Here is a 19,672-nt window from a genome sequence, read left to right on the forward strand (position 1 = left end):
ATCTTTCTTATTTAATGTCATACCAAAGTAGAAGAATTTCACTTAAAAAACCGCATTTTAGACACGAATGTACTTTAGTGTTGCGTGAGAAGTTGTTTAAATAATTTTCTTTACAAATGAGGAGATTTCCAGTAGGTTTAAGGTTGAAGAACTCCACTTATTAAGTTAATGTTCAATTGAGATTCAAGCTAAGTACATCTTTGCTTCCGAAACCATTCTTTTTACTTAACATAACTTAAGTTCTTTACAAAAGGGATTAGATGAGCAACTCTTGATTTTGATATGATATATTGCACCTCAAATTATCACTTAACTACTGTTATAACCATATTCAACCATTCTTATTAAAGTAATTAACAGTTTTCTTCAATCACCGAACATTGGTGACTTGTTTCGAATTTGGGATAAATGGTTTTGAACTCTTTTTGCGTATAGAAGAGGAATGTGTGTATATGTGTAAGGACATGTCCTATTAAAGCTTGCAAGCGAGTAAAAAGTATGAGTTCAACTCCGAATTGTGTGGAGGTTTGCACTTAGGTGCACCTCAATGTGTGAACTCTTCTTCTTACGCATAACTAGAAAACCGTTTTGACTTGGTGCGTGTATTGAGAAGTTTGTGATTATCTTTTAAACACTAAATTGTGGAAATTCATGATGAGATGGTGTTTTTTTAACATGGATTTTGCAAAGTAAATTTGGATTGTGAATACATTTTATTCTCAGCCACCATAATTATCTTTGGGTTGATATGTGTACCAGCGTAAGCTGATTTTTATTTCTTCTTTTTGTTCTATGAACCTGTCCTGGTGGGGGCAGATTTTTGTGCAGGAACTAGCAAACTAAGGTAATATGAGGGAAGAGCGAATATGAAGTCATGTCCCAACTATCATAGCAGATGCAAGCTTGAACATGATCACCTTTTGAGATTTACTTCTGTTTATGAATACTGTTTAACTTATGATTAAAATCTTATTTTGGGTTTTTAATAACTAAATTAATTTTCATGTGTGATGAATGTTTGATTTAAGTGTAGCTCGTAGAGTCAATCCAGCCATATTAATGGGTTGACTCCAGCAGGTGACAGCCTCCGTAACGTTTGATTATGCTCTTGCTTCCACTATTGCTAGAAAGTATAGTTTTTAATTAATATTTAACATAAGCTAGGACGGGGGCTGTTACAGAAAGATTGCACAAAAATTTCATATGACAATGGTAAAGAAGTAAGCAAAATTAAAGCAACAACGACATCCTCATCCTCCACCTTAACATCAGTATTACGCAATTCTAACAAACTCATATTTAATTGATCTAGGTGATCTCTAAGAGGTATACTTTCATTCATGCGCAGACTGAACAGACGTTGCTTCAAAAGCAAATTGTTGGTTAGCGATTTTATAATATACAAACTCTCTAATTTCAACCACATACCAGATGTGGTTTCCTCCTCTGCGACTTCAGTGATTATGTCGTCAACAAGACACAACAGAATCGTTGAATGTACCTTCTCCTCCAGAACGGTCATCTCAGCGGAAACTGAATCTGTTAATTTCTTTGCCAAGGTGTCCACAACCCTTGTTGCGTCATTAAAGCCCGCATCTTGATTTGCCATAGACTGAAATTGTTTCTTCCAGTGAATTCATCAATTTTCACATTCATCCCAGACATCTTTCTCACTCAGATCGAAAACCAAAGTTCTTGATACCAATTTGTTATAACGGATTTGAGAAAAAACAAATAATGAACAAAGAAAACAATAAAGAACACACAGATTTAACGTGGTTCAGCAACGGAGTGTTGGCTACGTCTATGGGCAGACAGAAAGAAAAGTTTATTTCTGTTTGAGGAATTCCATATTACAAATGTGTAAAAATACTAATGACGACTTTCAAACGAATTAGGTTAAGTATATATATAACCGGATACAAAATCGTCAACCTGCGTCGAAAACCCAGCCACCGGTTACCCGAGCCAAACTGTCTGGTCGGGCGTGCAAGCATATTTGACGATCTTTATACTCGGTCATTCGCCGGCCGGTCTCTAAGTCAATCAGGCCGGTCGGGCGAGACTTGCCCAGTTGACCGGGCGAACACCTGTCTCCTCCGTTTTCGCCAGATTCAAGGCACTCGATCTTACATTCTCTTTGTCAGTTTTAGATTTTAGAGAAAGGCAATTTAATTTCAAGCCTTACTCTTAGATACCACCTCCCTGAAATTTTTTCTTGGAACTGACCTAAACAAGCTTACAAGTCACATACAGATATCACCCTATTGACATCAATAAGGTAAAATTGTACAGGCACCTTAGTTCTACAATTTGGTTATGCTAATTTAATGATTTGCACGAGTGACATCGATATTAAACATGCACATTACATTACATACATGATCCAAAAAGGTAGGCAAGCACTCCGCTGAAGAAGATATATGAAACTATATAATAACATGATTTTTATTTCTGTAATAAACTCTTACATAGGTTATGCTCCATTGTATAAATTATATGTCTCTTCCTATCCGACTTGCCAGCTAATTATAACAATAACCATGCTCAGATTATCAGATATTTGATATTATGCTGTAGTATATACACTAATCCAATATTCGTTGGTACATGCTGCTCCCTGCATGTCCATCACGATCCTAAACAAGTGCTACACACGAGTGGAAATGACACGATTAAGCTAACTTCTCAATTAATGCATGCATTATGTAGTTAAACTAATTGAATTATTACAAGGAAAGGTAGGAGAGCATGCATTATAGCTCCTATAGACAAAAGGAATCTTCACAACTAATCAGCAACAAATTCAAGGGTAATTTCTATGCTTACCTTCACATGGAGTTATCATTTGGATAATCACATTTCAATTATACCCTTTTGTTATTTCTTAAACCAAAAAAAAAAAAAACCCCATAAATTTATATTAAAGAAATAGAAAATTTGATGAAAAATTAAGTATTATTGAAATACATAAAATAAAATTGATGTTTAAGCCTAATTAGTGATCATGCATATATGAAGATATGAACTTGATAAAATAAATTGGAGAATGGAAATTAGAGAAAATTGTGTATCCATTGTATATTTACTTTCATCTACAGATCAAATTTTTGTACAATAGTGAACTTTTGTACATTCTAGTTGCTAAGGATATTGAGAAGAGTTGATCTAGTCTTAACTAAATGCCTAAATAAGCATTCTAAGACTTCATCAATTTCTTTAATTTCTAATTCAAATTTGACTAATTGTGACATATCAACATTTGCTGTCTTTTTATGACAGATCAACTCCAAAGTAGCATCAACTGCATCAAATTCACTGATGGGTGTTGTTGTTTCCTTCTCAGATTTCTGGCTGATGAGTTTTGAGAAAGACCAACTACTTTTTTGTGATCCACCAATGTAGGATAGCATTGACTTGAAAACTTCGACTGTTATCGCTTGCACTTCATTAAGGACATTGGCCTCGTTAGTGTTGTCGACTTCCTTGATGTCTTTCAAGCACTTCTTGATGATCTTCTTGGATGTTTTTCGTGTTTTAAGGTATTCACCGACTTCATTGGTAATGTTAAGTTCACCGCTACACCTTCTTCTTAGCACTGATTGAATGTCTTGGAGGCATTCCCTTGATTGTACCAAAACATCCCTTGATGTGCTACAAATGTCGAGAAGTCTTAGAGATCCATCCAACACCTGCTCAACGCATTGAGTTTGAGATACATTTTTCTGATTAAGAGGCAGTTGAAGAAACTCATCAACGCACTTGTATAAATCTTTAAGGTCGGTAAGTTTGTTGGTTACTGATGAAGTAGAGGCAGCTTGAGATGACCTCAATCTGCACAAACTTTCATCCAATTGATCATAAACTGGGTGAGATTTTGAGGGGAAACTGTTAGAACGGGTGTGGTAAGCTGCCATTTTAAGGTTTTCGTTTAGTTTGTTTAAAGGCAAAAAGCTATAAGATACAAGAAGTTCTGTTTTGATGACTTTCTCACTTTTCTCAACCTCTCTATATATATACAAGACTAACAAAAAACAGAAGGAATCTTAAAATAAAGGAAAAATTGACAATAGAAGTCTGAACTTTGGGTGATAATTTTTAAAAGGTCTGAACTATTGATTAACCTGTGTAGGTCCCAACTTTAAGGGGTCTTAACTTTTAGCGGGCCTTAGTGACTTAAAACAGGCTTAATAGATTATCACTTGTAAAACTTGGGTCACATCAGAAGGGTTAATTGAAGGAGGGATGTAAAAACTAGGTGAGATTTTAAAAAAAATCTTCAGTTTTAAGTTGTCGAGGCCCGCTAAAAGTTAAGACCCCCTAAAGTTGGGACCTACACAGGTTAATCAATAGTTCAGACCTTTTAAAAATTATCACCCAAAGTTTAGACCGCTGAAGATAACATGGTCTTCCTTGGGGTTCTTCCTCATTGTCTCTTCTTAGCTAACTTGCCAACTAATTAATTAGTCAGTGATCCAATTTTTTCGTTCATATTGTATACAATTGAAGAGATTATATGTAGAAATATTCTGTTCTATAACAACTTATACAATAGTTAATTACGTGATGTTGGCTCATTACTTAAATAATGTTAACTCCTTACAAATTGTTTATTCTGTGTTTTTTAACACCCAACTTAACAGCTAATGTGTTTCTTCACTTCTTGTATCTCCTTATTTCAGTTGAAATTCATATGGTGAGCTTTAATTTTCAATACAAAATCATAAATTGATTTGTTAGTTAAGCCTACTGATATATGGTGTAATATTCGACTCGTGTGCAGCGCTTACTTAGGATCATGACAAACATATAGGGAGCAGCATATAACATCATTCGAGTTGTTAATAGTTGAAAATAACCATGGAAAGACTTAATAGAAACATAAAATCATGTTCTTGCTTATTATAAGATATAGATGTCTTCTCTTACTTTCATATATAAACTGACTTGGAAGGAAGATCAAAGTCATTACTGCCTTTTCTTTAACAAGCTAAGCTAATATCAAAACTAAAAATGGCGTCTTACCTGTTCGGCTGTTCCTTGAGTTTCCGATCAAAAGCTCACCTGATTGTTGATCAGTGATAGAGTATTAAACTATTCCTGGGACTCCAACTATTAGCTTAAGCTTTTGGTTGAGTTGGTCCTTTGACAATCAGTTTGATGAACAGTTATGCAGATTATGGTCTTCTCAAGCTGCCTCTACCTCATCCTTGCTCAGTAACCCAAAAACTCAGTGACTTTATAGATTTGTATTGTTATGTGGATGAGTTGCTTCCACTACCGCTTAATCAACAAGTTGTGTCTCAAAATGTACATTCAAAATGGGTTCAAGAGGTCTTGGATGGATCCTTAAGGCTTCTCGACATATGTAGCATGTCGAGGGATTTCTTAGTACAATCAAAGGAACGCCTTCAAGACATACAATCAGTTCTAAGAAGGTGTAGTGGTAAACTTAACATTACCTATGAAACTGCTCAATATCTAAACATCTGTAGACAGTAAAAGTGCCAGGAACTCTATCAAGAAATGAAGGAAACATAGCGAACAAACAAGAACAATACCATTGAGAGCATGTTGAAGGATGTAGACGCAGTAACTCTTAATATCTTGGAGTATTTGTTGTCCTGCATCGGAGGAACAAAGGTAGAATCACGGAAAAGTAAATGGTCTTTAGTAAACAAGTTAATGCACCAGGTTAGTGACAGAGAAGCAATGGCAGCAAGTAGTGAATCTGATGTTACTGATGCTACTCTTGACTTAGTTATCCACCTAAAGAACCAAAATGTAGATATGTTACAACTTACAAGTAGAGAGTATGAGGAGCCAAATGATAAAACCCGAGTCCGAAATTCAAGTTCTTGACGAAGCTTTAGGTTATGTTTGGCAACACTGGTTGAAATGGAGTTGAAACTGATAAGGTGGCTGAAACTGATTAGGTAGTAGCTGAAACTGTTAAGCTAGCTGATTGCATAACCGATTTGATAAAATTATTTATGACTGTAGCTGAAATATTTTTTTAGGCTTAAAAAGAAAAAAAAAATTATCTTTTTAGGATTAAAAAGATAAAAAAAAAAAAATGTCAGCGCTTGATCTCAAACGCTATATTTTACTCTAACTCAATTTCAGTCAAATTTTGGACTTAAATTTTATTTAAGTTCCTCCACCAAACACCACTAATCATATAAGGTGACTTAAAATTGTAGCACCTTATCATTTAAGTTACCTGAAATGCTTCTCCAAACAGAGCCTTAGACTCCTTGTTCAGACATTTGGTTAAGACTAGAGCAACTCTTTTCATTATTCTAACTAACTAGGACAAAAAAAAAAATTGTACAATTTTTTTTTTGGTTAACTTTTTTTTTTTTTTTTGTGAATAGAATTTATACACTCAATTACATTAATGAAACAGTAGATCTTACCTTACATATAATTTGTTCATGATCTTATATATAACTAGTTGAGTTCTTAACCAGCCATGATCCAACTATGGCTACACATCTCAGGACTTGAAAGTCTAAGACAAAATTAGTGAACAGTTGTTTTTTGTTTCCCAATATAAACTCCATTTTCCCTTTGCTATATTTTTTGCTGTTGTAGAAGAATTTACTCCATTATCATCAATGACTGTAGTAATATAATCTGTATTTTCTCCGAAACCGGGTAAATTTTCTACATCATAAGGGCATGTCTGGGTGGACTTTTTTTTTGGTGAACCATATCCGGTTTTCGAAATTCATTTTTGGATCCCGACTAATTCGGATTTGAGCCGGGTCAGGCCCCAATTGGGAGGGAAAACTCTCCCAACACACTCTGCTGCGTTCCCAAGGCTCGAACCCGAGACCTCTGGTTAAGCTAGAACAACTCTCTTACCAATTGATCTAAGCATGTGTCTGGGTGGACTTTGACCAGAATGAATCTACATAAAGATATGGTTCCATTTTCAAATTCTGAAAAATGAAGTTAAGGGCATGTGTTCAATGAATGTCCTTTAACATAGTGCTAAGGTACCTTCATGGATCATGCTGGCTACTTGTCTGTTTTAAATTTGTTTCAATAATCATCAACCATTCAATGCCACTCGTGCAAATAATTGAATTAGCATAACCAAACTGCAGGACTAATGAAGGTACCTATAAATTTTGAATTCAAGGGACAAGAAAGCTTAAAATACTAAACAAGTTGCAGTACTGTGTAAGCCTTAACAGAAATTTATATTGTGACATCTAAGAAAGCTTAATAAAGTATATATTATTGAAATACATAGAATAAAATTGATGTTTAAGCCTAATTAGTCATCATGCATATATGAACTTCATAAAATTGATGTTTAAGTCTCAATTCGGCCCGAATTCAGGCCCGGCCCGGCCCGACCAATGGGCAAATTTTGTTTTGCCGCGGCCTGGCCCATGATCACCTCTAATATGAAGATATGAACTGGATAAAATAAATTGGAGAACGCAAATTAGAGAAAATTGTGTATCCATTGTATATTTACTTTCATTTACAGATCAAAATTTTGTACAATAGTGAAACTTTTGTACATTCTAGTTGCTAAGGATATTGAGAAGAGTTGATCTAGTCTTAACTAAATGCCTAAATAAGCATTCTAAGATTTCATCAATTTCTTGAATTTCTGACTCTAATTTGACTAATTGTGACATATCAACATTTGTTGTCTTTTTATGACAGATCAACTCCAAAGTAGCATCAACTGCATCAAATTCACTGATGGATGTTGTTGTTTCCTTCTCAGATTTCTGGCTTATGAGTTTTGAGAAAGACCAACTACTTTTTTGTGATCCACCAATGTAGGATAGCATTGACTTGAAAACTTCGACAGTCATCGCTTGCACTTCATTAAGGACATTGGCCTCGTTATTGTTATCGACTTCCTTGATGTCTTTCAAGCACTTCTTGATGATCTTCTTGGATGTTTTTCGTGTTTTAAGGTATTCAGCGACTTCATTGGTAATGTTAAGTTCACCGCTACACCTTCTTCTTAGCACTGATTGAATGTCTTGGAGGCGTTCCCTTGACTGTACCAAAACATCCCTTGATGTGCTACAAATGTCGAGAAGTCTTAGAGATCCATCCAACACCTGCTCAACGCATTGAGTTTGAGATACGTTTTTTTGATTAAGAGGCAGTTGAAGAAACTCATCAACGCACTTGTATAAATCCTTAAGGTCGGTAAGTTTGTTGGTTACTGTTGAGGTAGAGGCAGCTTGAGATGACCTCAATCTGCACAAACTTTCATCTAATTGATCAGAAACTGGGTGAGATTTTGAGGGGAAACTGTTAGAACGGGTGTGGTAAGCTGCCATTTTAAGAAATTTTTTCTTTTAGTTTGTTCAAAGGCAGAGAGCTGTAAGCTAGAAGAAGTTTTGGTTTGATGACTTCTACCATCCTTCTTTGCCTCTATATATACCAAAGTAAGAGAAGACATAAGGAATCTTTAATTAAATGAGAGATAACATGGTTTCATATATAATATGAAGGTCTTTGTTGAGCTTGTTACACATTGTCTCTTCCTACCCAACTTGCCAACTAATATATCAGTTCATGATCACATCATATGCTCATATAATATATCAATCAAAGATAAAAAGATTAAGAATCTTGTGTTAGACAACCACCATTATAATAGTGACATGATGTTGGGTTAATTATTACTTATATATATTGTATTAGCTCCTTTCATGAGATCATATGCTATGCTTCTACTACACATTATGTTATTCTAAATTCTGCACCCTGTATGCTGATCTTGATCCTTACTGACCGCTATGCACGAGTGGTATGATATATATGAACTTGTTGGCTAATAGTAAACCACAAAAGCTTTATGGTTTCATAGATTTATGGACATTTTTCTTTGAAAATTGCCTTCTCATCATGCATATTATAGGTACAGCCGTATAGGCAGAAACCAGAAATTTAGCAGGATGAAGTTAAGATAATAAGAGTGCTAACAACCCAAATTAAATCGGCCAGCTTACAGAAGATTAAGCACAGCTAATCTAACGATCAACACCGGTGACATTAGTATTTTGATCATTACCTTAGCTATGAAACAGACAAATTGCTAACATGATTTAATAAGGTAGGCAAGTACCGCGCAGAAGAAGTTTCACAAGTCCTGGTATGGTGATTATGTTCTTATTTCAGAATCTGTTTATGCATCACAGTATAACACAAGATATAGGGAATAAGTAAGAGATGATATGATTGGTGATTTTATATTAAGGTCTTCCATGGGTTATGCTTCATGTATAATATAATGTCTCTTGCTATCCGACTTGCCAGCTAATTATAACATGAACCATGCTCAGATTCATTAAGAGAATGCTGAAATATCATATGTATAACTAATCAAATATTCATTGTTATATACTGTTCCCTGCAAGTTAATCATGATCCAATACAAGCGCTAAATACGAGTGGAAATGACGCGATTAAGCTAATCGATCAATTAATGTATGCATTATTATTTGATCAAATTGAACTAAATTAGAATTAAATGTAGGAGACAATATTATGTAATATCATGCAGATGCTTGTTATAGTACCTGTAGACATATGGAATCCTTAACAACTCATCAGCAATGAATTCAAGAGAGGTTCAACGCATAGTTTCACATGGAGTCATTTTGATAATTACCTTTCATTTAAGCTTACTCTTAAATGGAAATTACTTCATTTTATTTTATTATACCATTATGTTATTACTTATGAACAAAAAGGAAAATCCCATAATTTAATATATCGAAACAGAGAACTCGATAAAAGATAAAGTATATATAAAAGAAATTTGCTTAAGCTTAGTTAATCATGCATAATTGAAATATGAACTTGAACAAGGGAAATTAGAGAAAATTCAAAATTGTGTATCCATTTGTATATTAACTTTCATTTACAGATCAAAAATTTTGTACAATAGTGAACTTTTGTACGTTCTAGTTACTAAGGACATTAAGAAGAGTTGATCTAGTCTTAACCAAATGCCTAAATAAGCATTCAAAGACTTCATCAATTTCCTGAACTTCTGACTCCAATTTCATCAATTGTGACATATCAACATTTGCTTTCTTTTTGTGACAGAACACCTCCAAAGTAGCATCAACTACATCGAATTCACTGGTGGATGCTGATGTTTCCTTCTCAGCTTTTTGGCCGACAAGTTTGGAGAAAGACCAACTATTTTTTTGTGATCCAACGATGTAGGATAACATCGACTTGATCACGTCAACTGTCATCGCTTGCACATCTGTAAGGACGTTGGCTTCTTGAGTGTTGTCGACTTCCTTAATATCTTTCAAGCACTTCTTCATCATCTTCTTGGATGTTTTTCGGGTTTTTAGGTATTCGGCGACTTCACTGGTAATGTTAAGTTCACCGCTACACCTCCTTCGTAGTACTGATTGAATGTCTTGGATGCGTTCTTTTGATTGTGCCAAGACATCCCTTGATGTGCTACAAATGTCGAGAAGCCTTAGAGATCCATCCAAGACCTCCTCAACCCATTGAGTTTGAGATACGTTTTTCTGATTAAGAGGCAGTTGAAGAAACTCATCAACGCACTTGTATAAATCTTTAAGGTCGTTAAGTTTGTTGGTCACTGATGAAGTAGAGGCCGCTTGAGATGACCTCAATCTGCACAAACTTTCATCCAATTGAGTAACAATTGGGTGAGAGTTGGAGGGAAAACTACAAGAACGAGTGTGGTGAGCTGCCATTTTATGTTTTCTTTCTTTTTCTCTTTTAGTTTGTTCAAAGGGCAGAGAACTGTAAGATAGAAGAAGTTTTGGTTTGATGACTTCTACCATCCTTCCCAACCTCTATATATACCAAATTAAGAGAAGACATAAGGAATCTTTAATTAAATGAGAGATAACATGGTTTCATATATAATATGAAGGTCTTTCTTGGGCCTGCTACAAACTGTCTCTTCCTACCCAACTCGCCAACTAATTTATCAGTTGATCATCACATTCTTTGTTCATATAATATATCAATCAAAGAGAAAAATATGAAAAATATTGTGCTATGCAACAACCATTACAATAGTGACATGATGCTGGCTTAATCAATACTTAACTCATTTCATGAGATTATATGCTATGCTTCTACTGTACATCATATATACTTCTGCACCCTGTATGTTCATCATGATCCTTTCTAACCGCTGTGCACGAGTGAAAATGACACTATGTTTTGGTAGGTTCCATGGTATATTAATATTTGTTGGCCTAAAGTAAACCACAAAAGCTATACTGTTTCAAGAATTCGTGAACATTTTCCTTTATCCTGCAATAAAGAACTGACTATAAGATGAAAGGAGTTCATTCTTCAAATTAACTAGCTTTATTTTTAGCTATGTTAGACTCGGCTTTCCCTTCATCATCAGAAGTAACAGCTACCCATATCAATTGGCCAAGTGTTGAATGAAATTCTGAAATTCATAATCTATTCAGAAGCAGAACATCGCCTCACTCTTCTCTAAATCAAAACAACGACACATCAGATATCTCTTGTTTATTACCAATGGTTTTTCATCAGACCCGCCGTTGTCTCCACATCGCCTCACTCTTCTCTAAATCAAAACAACGACACATCAGATATCTCTTGTTTATTACCAATGGTTTTTCATCAGACCCGCCGTTGTCTCCACATCCTTGACATTGAAGTCCATACTCCGTGTTAGTTGGACAATCGTACTCCAAGTGCTTGTCTATCCAACCCCTTCCCTCCTTTTTCATGTCATCAGGTTTCTTATTCTCTGAGTGGTTGATAAAGAATTTTTTTGGCACAAGTAGTTTTGAACTTACATCTTTGAAAAGGTAAAATAGTTTGCATTATATTTATCAATCTTGCTCTTGGCAATTCTAGTGTCAAATGCTTCTAAAACTACTCAACCATTCAACCTAGCTCTTGATCACTTGTAAGTCCTCTTCTAGTCAACAATTCAACCTAGCTCTTGATACCCGTTCTTGATACAGCTTTTAAGTCCTATTGACTATCCCATCTAATAGAGCATAATGAACAACCATATTAAGCACAAAAAAAAACAATAAGAAAAGGACCCGATTATTTAACGTGAAAACCCGTGAACAGGGTTGAAAAATCAATCTTGTATTAGAAATCAAGATGTTCAACGATGGAGTGCAAGATCCCTCTTAAGATTTCTCTATCTTAATTTGAAAAAAATGAGCATAAACGGCTCTGCAAGCTTTTTACTAGGGCACAAATACAATCATAACTCGAAGAAGAATCATAAATCTGCATGCAACAGCGCCTAGACAAGGGAGCAGGCACTTTGTTGCCTTAAGCGGAGTGGACACTTCTAGCCTAGGAGTGAGATCTTCAAGGGTAGTATCCAACTTGCTGCAATTTGCCTCGATAGAAGCAGGCACCTCCATCATACAATGAAGGAGGCCTGCATCTGCTTTTGCAATCCTTACACCCATCATGAACTACCATCTGCACACCCTATAATACCCAACATGGGGAATAACACTAGATTATATGCTGGTCATTCTCCTGCTTATTTTTCAATATGTGACAAACTGACAACTACTCTATAACACACATGCGCGATTTTCTCTCTACCAAATTTAGGTTTGTGTGTGAGTCCTCACCTTTTTATGGATGTGGACTGCTGGGACCATGAGACAATGGGTGAGTATTCTGCTGTAAAGTTGGCATATGATTTGATTTTTGGTGCTAACTAATGTGATGTAGTGGTGGGTATTCTGTAAGTCAGCATATGATTTGATTTTTGGTGCTCACTAATGTGATGAAGCTGCTGCCAGTACCAATGGAGCTCATACTGTGTGGAACAAAACTTTTAATTCACGTGATGTTCCTCTACGCTCTGAAAATTTCTTTTGGCGTGCGTGTTCTAATGCCCTCCCAAGTCCCATCCAAGCTTGCTTTCATGTTCGTATGAAGGCTATTGATAAGGGGAGTGATATTTGTTGTTATGTAGAGGAATATGTGCTCCATGATATTGAGGAGTGACCTTTTGCTTGAGACTGTGAGAGTTGAGTAGTCTAGCAAGAGTTGCGGAGTTTAGTGGCCCTAATTCTATGGAGTAGGCTGAGAGATGCTTGGTGAATATATATGAAGGTGTTGTAGCTGAATTTTCGCCCTCGTGTTGGGTCATCTGGGGTAACAATAATGGCTGGCTTTCTGAGTCAGAGAAAGACGAGGCTGTGGAGTCCATCTCATATATTGGGGAGCTGCTCGGCTTGATGCTGCTGGGTGAGTTGCAGGGGTCTGCTCGAGCAAGTATTGTCAGCACAGTTGGTAACCCCTCACCTGCTGGTTTTATTTAGCTCAATGTTTATACGGGACAGCTGGGAGATGTGAGCACTAGTTTCAGTGTTGTGGCATGGGGCCATGGGGGGAAGATGGCTTGTGCTGTTTTTGTGCTTCAGTTCAGTTGGCTGGCTGCTGAGTGACATAAACGGACACTAAGACTATCAGGTGAGGGATGACTTTTTCTGTGGATGCAGGGTTTCGTTCCACAACCATCAAAAGTGACTGTCAAGTGGTCATTAATAGTATTTGTCTAGGAAGGAAGGTCTAAGCTCCTCACAACTGATTCTTGCTGATAAATGATATCTATGCTATGGTCTGTAAGATTCAGTCTAATTCTTTGTTTTCTGAAAGAAGTTAAGGGAATAATGTGGCCCATGAGCTTGCACATTGTTTGTCATGGGTTGAAGATTGGAAAATTTGGGATTCTGATTCCCTGCATGTTTAAAGCTTAGTTCTGTCATCTAGGACTTTCCTTTGGGAAAAACATTTAAGGTTTGTGTCTGTTGTTAGATTATAGCGAGACCAAGACGCAAAGGAAAATAATGGAGATTACTTTTAAGCCTTACTCTTAGGTACCATCTCCCTGAAAATCTTACTAGAACTGACCTGGGCAAAGTTTAAATTTCAAGTATATCCTCTTACTTTGATCATTAAATCTCGAAAAAGGTGAAATTTTGATAAGTACCTTAGCTCTGCATGCTGTTTATGCTAATTAATAGATTTGCACGAGTCACCTTGATATGCAAGTCTTGGGTGTGCTGTAAATTGTTCGCAAAATGATCCAACAAGGTAGCCAAGCACTGCGCTGCAGATGATATATGCAAAGTCTTGGTTATGCTGTTGTAATGATTTTGCTCTTCTTTCGAAATCTGTATATATCAAATAATCAAAGTATAATTAAGATAAGTTAACATATAACATCTCTTCCAATCCCACTTCCAGCTATTTATAACATTAATTATGCCCAGATCATTGATTATTTCATACTATACTATAGTATAATACTAGTCCAATGTTCATTGTTAAATGCTGCTCCCTGAAGACCATCATGATCCTATACAAGCGCTAAACACGCGTGGAAATGACACGATTAAGCTAAATGACCAGTTAATGCAAACTTTATATATTTGAACAAATTGAATTAAATTAGAAGGAAAGGTAGGAACCAAATCGTATAATATCATGCTTGCTAGAGCTCCTATAGACAAATGGAATATTAACAACTAATCAGCTATGAATTCAAGAGCGCTTCAACCCATACCTTCACATGGACTCATTTTGATAATCACCTTTCATTCAACCTCTCTTAATGAAAAATAATGATCTTATCCCTTATACCATTTTAATACTATTTAAGACACACAAAAATTCAACAATATATATTAAATAAAAAAACAGAACTGGATGGTAAAAAAACAAAGTATATCAAAAGAAATAAAATAAACTTGCTGGTTTTTTAGGAGGGGGGGGGGGTAATTTCGCATTTTTTTAGGGGTAATAAATTGCTGCTATGTTTAGTGAATCATGCATAAATTAAAATATAAACTTGAAGAACACAAATTAAAGAAAATTGTGTATCCATTTGTATATTAACTTTCATTTACAGATCAAAATTTTGTACAATAGTTAACTTTTGTACGTTCTAGTTACTAAGGACATTAAGAAGAGTTGATCTAGTCTTAACCAAATGCCTAAATAAGCATTCTAAGACTTCATCAATTTCTTGAATTTCTTACTCCAATTTGACCAATTGTGACATATCTACATTTGCTGTCTTTTTATGACAGATCAACTCCAAAGTAGCATCAACTGCATCAAATTCACTGATGGATGTTGTTGTTTCCTTCTCAGATTTCTGGCTGATGAGTTTTGAGAAAGACCAACTACTTTTTTGTGATCCACCAATGTAGGATAGCATTGACTTGAAAACTTCGACTGTCATCGCTTGCACTTCATTAAGGACATTGGCCTCGTTAGTGTTGTCGACTTCCTTGATGTCTTTCAAGCACTTCTTGATGATCTTCTTGGATGTTTTTCGTGTTTTAATGTATTCAGCGACTTCATTGGTAATATTAAGTTCACCACTACACCTTCTTCTTAGCACTGATTGAATGTCTTGGAGGCGTTCCCTTGACTGTACCAAAACATCCCTTGATGTGCTACAAATGTCGAGAAGTCTTAGAGATCCATCCAACACCTGCTCAACGCATTCAGTTTGAGATACGTTTTTCTGATTAAGAGGCAGTTGAAGAAACTCCTCAACGCACTTGTATAAATCTTTAAGGTCGGTAAGTTTGTTGGTTACTGATGAAGTAGAGGCAGCTTGAGATGACCTCAATCTGCACAAACTTTCATCCAACTGATCAACAATTGGGTGAGAGTTTGAGGGGAAACTGTAAGAACGAGTGTGGTAAGATGCCATTTTAAAGTTTTTCTTTTAGTTTGTCTAAAGGCAAAGAAGTGTAAGATACAACAGGTTTTGGTTTGATGACTTTCTCATCTTTCTCTGCCTCTATATATACAAAACTAACAAAAAACAGAAGGAATCTTAGACTAAATGAAGATAACATGGTCTTCCCTGGGCTTGCACGACATTGTCTCTTCTTACCCAACTTGCCAACTCAAATTTGACATTCCTACTGTATACAAATTGAGGAAAAAATATGAAGAATATTATGTTCTATAACAACTAATACTATAATTAACTACATGATGTTGGCTTATTAGAAAAAACTAATCCTTTCAAATGCTTTCTTTTTTTTTTTTGGTGAAAACCATTCAAATGTTTGTTCAGTGTTTTTTAACACCCAACTTGACAGCTACTGTGTTTCCTGTATCGCCGTATTGCAGTGAAAATCATGTGGTGATCTTAAATTTTAATACAGAATATTGTATCATGATCCTCAAAATATGCTGTTTTATTTTTGCCATTCGAAAATCATAAATTGATTTGTTAGTTAAGCCTACTGATAGATGGTGTAATCACACTCGTGTGCAGCGCTTAATTAGGATCATGACAGATATACAGGAAGCAGCATATAACATCACTAGTGTTGTTATTGGTTGCCCAGTTGGGTTGGGAGAGACAATATCCGTGGAAGAGCTTGATAGAAAAATGCAATCGTGTTATCTCTTACTTATTATAAGATTCCTTCTGTTTATCTAATGACTTGTATATATAAACAGACAAGGAAGAAAGAGCAAAGTCATCAGACCAAGACTTAGCTTGTATCTTGAACTTATCTGCCTATTCTTTGACAAACTAAACTCAGATCAGAACTGAAAGTGGCTTCTTACCTCACCCATTGATCGAGTTTCCCATCAATAACTCATCCGGCAATAAGTTTGATCAACACTATGCAGATTGAAGTCTTCTCAAGCTGCCTGCCTGCCTCCCTCTACCTGTTCATCACCGACCCAAAAACTCGCCAACCTTGAAGTTTGTATTTCTCTGTAGATGAGTTGCTTCACCTTCCGCTTAATCAACAAGCCATATCCGAAAATCTACACTCCAAATGGGTCAAGGTGGTCTTAGATGGATCCCTAAGGCTTCTCGATATTGGAGCACATCAAGGGATGTATTGGTAAATCAAAGGAACGCCTATAGGACATGCAATCAGTGCTACGAAGAAGCCACAGCGATGAACTTAACGTTACAAGTGAAGTTGCTCAATATCTAAACACCCAAAAAAGTGCCAAGAAGATTTCCAAATAGTGCTTGAAGACCGTGACCGAGACCGATCATGCAAAAAGGACACACCTTTGAAAGCATGTTAGAAGATGTAAAGCTGGTAACCCTTGATATCTTCAAGTCTGTGTTGTCCTCCATTGGAGGTACAAAGGTGGAATCGCAGAAAAGTAAATGGTCTCTGGTAAACAAATTAATGCACCAGGATGGTGACAAGGAAGTTATGAGCTATGACGACAAGCAGTGAATTTAATGCTGTCGATGCCATTCTTTGATTCAGTTATCTACCTTACGAGCAAATATGGTGTAGATATGCTACAAGTAGAGAACATGAGGAGCCACATAATGAGACTAAAGTCTGAAATTCAAGTTCCTTATGAGGCTTTAGACTCCTTGTTTAGGCATTTGGTTAAAAGAAGAGTATTTCTTCTCAACATTCTTAGTAGGTAAGACAATAATCCTTATGATGGAGGTGCCTGCCTCTGCTTATCCAATCCTTACACCCATCATGAACTACCATTCGCACACCATATAATACCCCACTGGAATAACACAAGATTATATGTTGGTTATTCTCCTGCTTATTCTTCTATATGTGAACTAGTCTATACCACACGTGCGATTTTCTCTACCAAATTTAGGTTTGTGCGTGAGTCCTCGCCTTTTCGTGGATGTGGTGCTATGAACTAACATAGCTTAGATACCAATAAATGCATAAATTGAGGAAGAAGATGAAGATTTGATTGATAAACTGAAAATTACAGTAATAAAGGATAGATTGCCAAGTATTCGAGTGACTTGACACACTCCCAAATGAACTCTTAAAAGCTCCCTAATATTGTCAATAATCTTCAACATACCTTCTTCTCTCTAATTAACCCTATATATAGAGTAATTTTCTTAACAAAACTACCTAGCTTATTTCCTAAGCTACTCATTAAGATAATACCTAAATTACCCTTACCCTAAAATATCAGTTCATAGCATGTGGATTGGTGGGACCATAAAAAAATGGCTTGAGTATTCTCTAAAGTCAGTGTTGAACTATGCCTTGAATAGATTATCTGGCGCCAAGATTAACCAAGCACGGCGTCTCACTGACTCGTCAGCAAGTCGGGGTCCAGGGGTGAAACAACGTGGTGGGGGCGTGGAGGCGTTGCCCCCAAAGCTTTTCAGTGTATATTGTTTAGTTATCGAGTTTGTTTTATCTTCGGATTGCCCATCAGTTTAGGTTGATTAATAGGGTACTATATATAAACCCAGTAATTAACTTCTGCCTCCATATTATGTATCTGTACTCTCTCTCCTAAACCTAATAACAATTCAGTTCTCTGTGTGGGCGTAGCTAAAAACCTAACACATTGTTAGTGAACCAAGTTAAATCCTTGTGCCAATTGTTCATTAATTTCTTTTTTTTATTGCATTCGTTATAACAGTAAGCATATTATTTGAATTTTGGTGCTAAACAATGTGATGCAGTGGTGGGTATTCAGAAAATCAGCATATGATTTGATTTTTGATGCTTACCATTGTAATGAAGTTGTTGCGAGTACGAATGGAGCTCATACTGTGTGGAACAAAAAAATTATTCACGTGGTGTTCTTCTACGCACTGAGGTTTTCTTTTGGCATGTGTGTTTTAATGCTCTCCCCAAGTCCCAACCAAGCTTCCCTTCATGTTCGAGTGAATATTGAAGGTTATTGATAAGGGGAGTGATATTTGTGGTTCTGTAGAGGAATATGTGCTAGCTATTAAGGAGTGTCCTTTTGCTCAAGACGTGTGTGAGTTGAGTAATCTAGCAAGAGTTGCGGAGTTTACTGGCCCTAATTCTATGGAGTGGGCTGACAGATGCTCGGTGAATACATATGAAGGTGCTGTAGCTGAATATTTGGGCTAGTGTTAGGTCATTTGGGGGATCAAAAATGGCTGGCTTTCTTAGTCAGAGAATGAACAGGCTTTGGAGTCCATCTCATATATCAGGAAGCTGCTGGGTGAGTTGCAGGGGTCTACTCGAGCAAGTATGGTCAGCACAGTTGGTAACCCCTCACCTTCTGGTTTTATTTAGCTCAATGGTTATGTAGAAGAATATGTGCTATGCTATTAAGGAGTGTCATTTTGCTCGAGACGTGTGGGAGTTGAGTAATCTAGCAAGAGTTGTGGAGTTTACTAGCCCTAATTCTATGGAGTGGGCTGACAGATGCTCGGTGAATACATATTAAGGTGTTGTACGCCTGTACCTGCATTTTTGGACTAGTGTTAGGTCATTTGAGTCAGAGAATAAAGAGGCTTTGGAGTCCATCTCATATATCGGGAAGCTGCTGGGTGAGTTGCAGGGGTCTGCTCGAGCAAGTATTGTCAGCACAGTTGGTAAACCCTCACCTGCTGGTTTTATTTAGCTCAATGGTGATACGGGGCTGCTGGGAGATATGGGCACTGGTTTCAATGTTGTGGCTTGGAGGGAAGATGGCTTGTGCTGCTTTTGTACTTTGGTTCAGGTGGCTGGCTGGCTGCTGGGAGGTGGCAGACACAGACACTGAGACTATCTGGAGGGGGATGACTTTTGCTCTGGATACGGGGCTTCGTTCCATAACCATCAATAGTGACTGTCAAGTGGTCGCTAATAGTATTTGTCTAGGGATCAACGTGTAAGCTCTTTGCAAC

General features: G+C 36.5%; 4 protein-coding genes and 1 long non-coding RNA gene across 8 annotated transcripts in view; all 5 read right to left on the reverse strand.

Annotated features, from left to right (window-relative positions):
• Nucleotides 1-3,137: 3,137 nt before the first annotated feature.
• Nucleotides 3,138-3,917, reverse strand: LOC125496264 (uncharacterized). Its single transcript, XM_048641692.1, has one exon. The coding sequence runs from the start codon at nucleotides 3,915-3,917 to the stop codon at nucleotides 3,138-3,140; it is 780 nt and encodes a 259-aa protein (XP_048497649.1).
• Nucleotides 3,918-7,544: 3,627 nt separating this feature from the next.
• Nucleotides 7,545-8,324, reverse strand: LOC104891925 (hypothetical protein). Its single transcript, XM_010677712.2, has one exon. The coding sequence runs from the start codon at nucleotides 8,322-8,324 to the stop codon at nucleotides 7,545-7,547; it is 780 nt and encodes a 259-aa protein (XP_010676014.2).
• A 1,632-nt stretch (nucleotides 8,325-9,956) lies between these two features.
• Nucleotides 9,957-10,736, reverse strand: LOC125491575 (uncharacterized). The gene has a single exon (XM_048641694.1). The coding sequence runs from the start codon at nucleotides 10,734-10,736 to the stop codon at nucleotides 9,957-9,959; it is 780 nt and encodes a 259-aa protein (XP_048497651.1).
• A 3,272-nt stretch (nucleotides 10,737-14,008) lies between these two features.
• The window catches only part of LOC104891708 (uncharacterized), a 32,458-nt gene continuing 26,794 nt past the window's right edge, over nucleotides 14,009-19,672 (reverse strand). For all 3 annotated transcript variants that reach the window (XR_007273139.1, XR_007273138.1, XR_007273137.1), the window contains one exon: nucleotides 14,009-14,192. This is a non-coding gene — a long non-coding RNA (uncharacterized LOC104891708). The remainder of the gene's footprint in view (nucleotides 14,193-19,672) is intronic.
• Nucleotides 14,821-18,017, reverse strand: LOC125491592 (uncharacterized). 2 transcript variants are annotated; one of them, XM_057393842.1, is made up of 2 exons: nucleotides 16,621-18,017; nucleotides 14,821-15,520 (listed from the first exon to the last, which is right to left on the reverse strand). In XM_057393842.1, exons 1-2 carry the CDS (start codon nucleotides 16,627-16,629, stop codon nucleotides 15,056-15,058), a joined length of 474 nt encoding a protein of 157 aa, XP_057249825.1. In that variant the 5' UTR covers nucleotides 16,630-18,017; the 3' UTR covers nucleotides 14,821-15,055. The 2 variants fall into 2 exon arrangements, with proteins under 2 accessions (XP_057249825.1, XP_048498511.1); XM_048642554.2 differs by having other exon boundaries at nucleotides 14,821-15,682.

Source organism: Beta vulgaris, chromosome 4 (genome assembly GCF_026745355.1).
Source record: "Beta vulgaris subsp. vulgaris cultivar EL10 chromosome 4, EL10.2, whole genome shotgun sequence".
Classification (NCBI taxonomy): Eukaryota; Viridiplantae; Streptophyta; class Magnoliopsida; order Caryophyllales; family Amaranthaceae; genus Beta; species Beta vulgaris.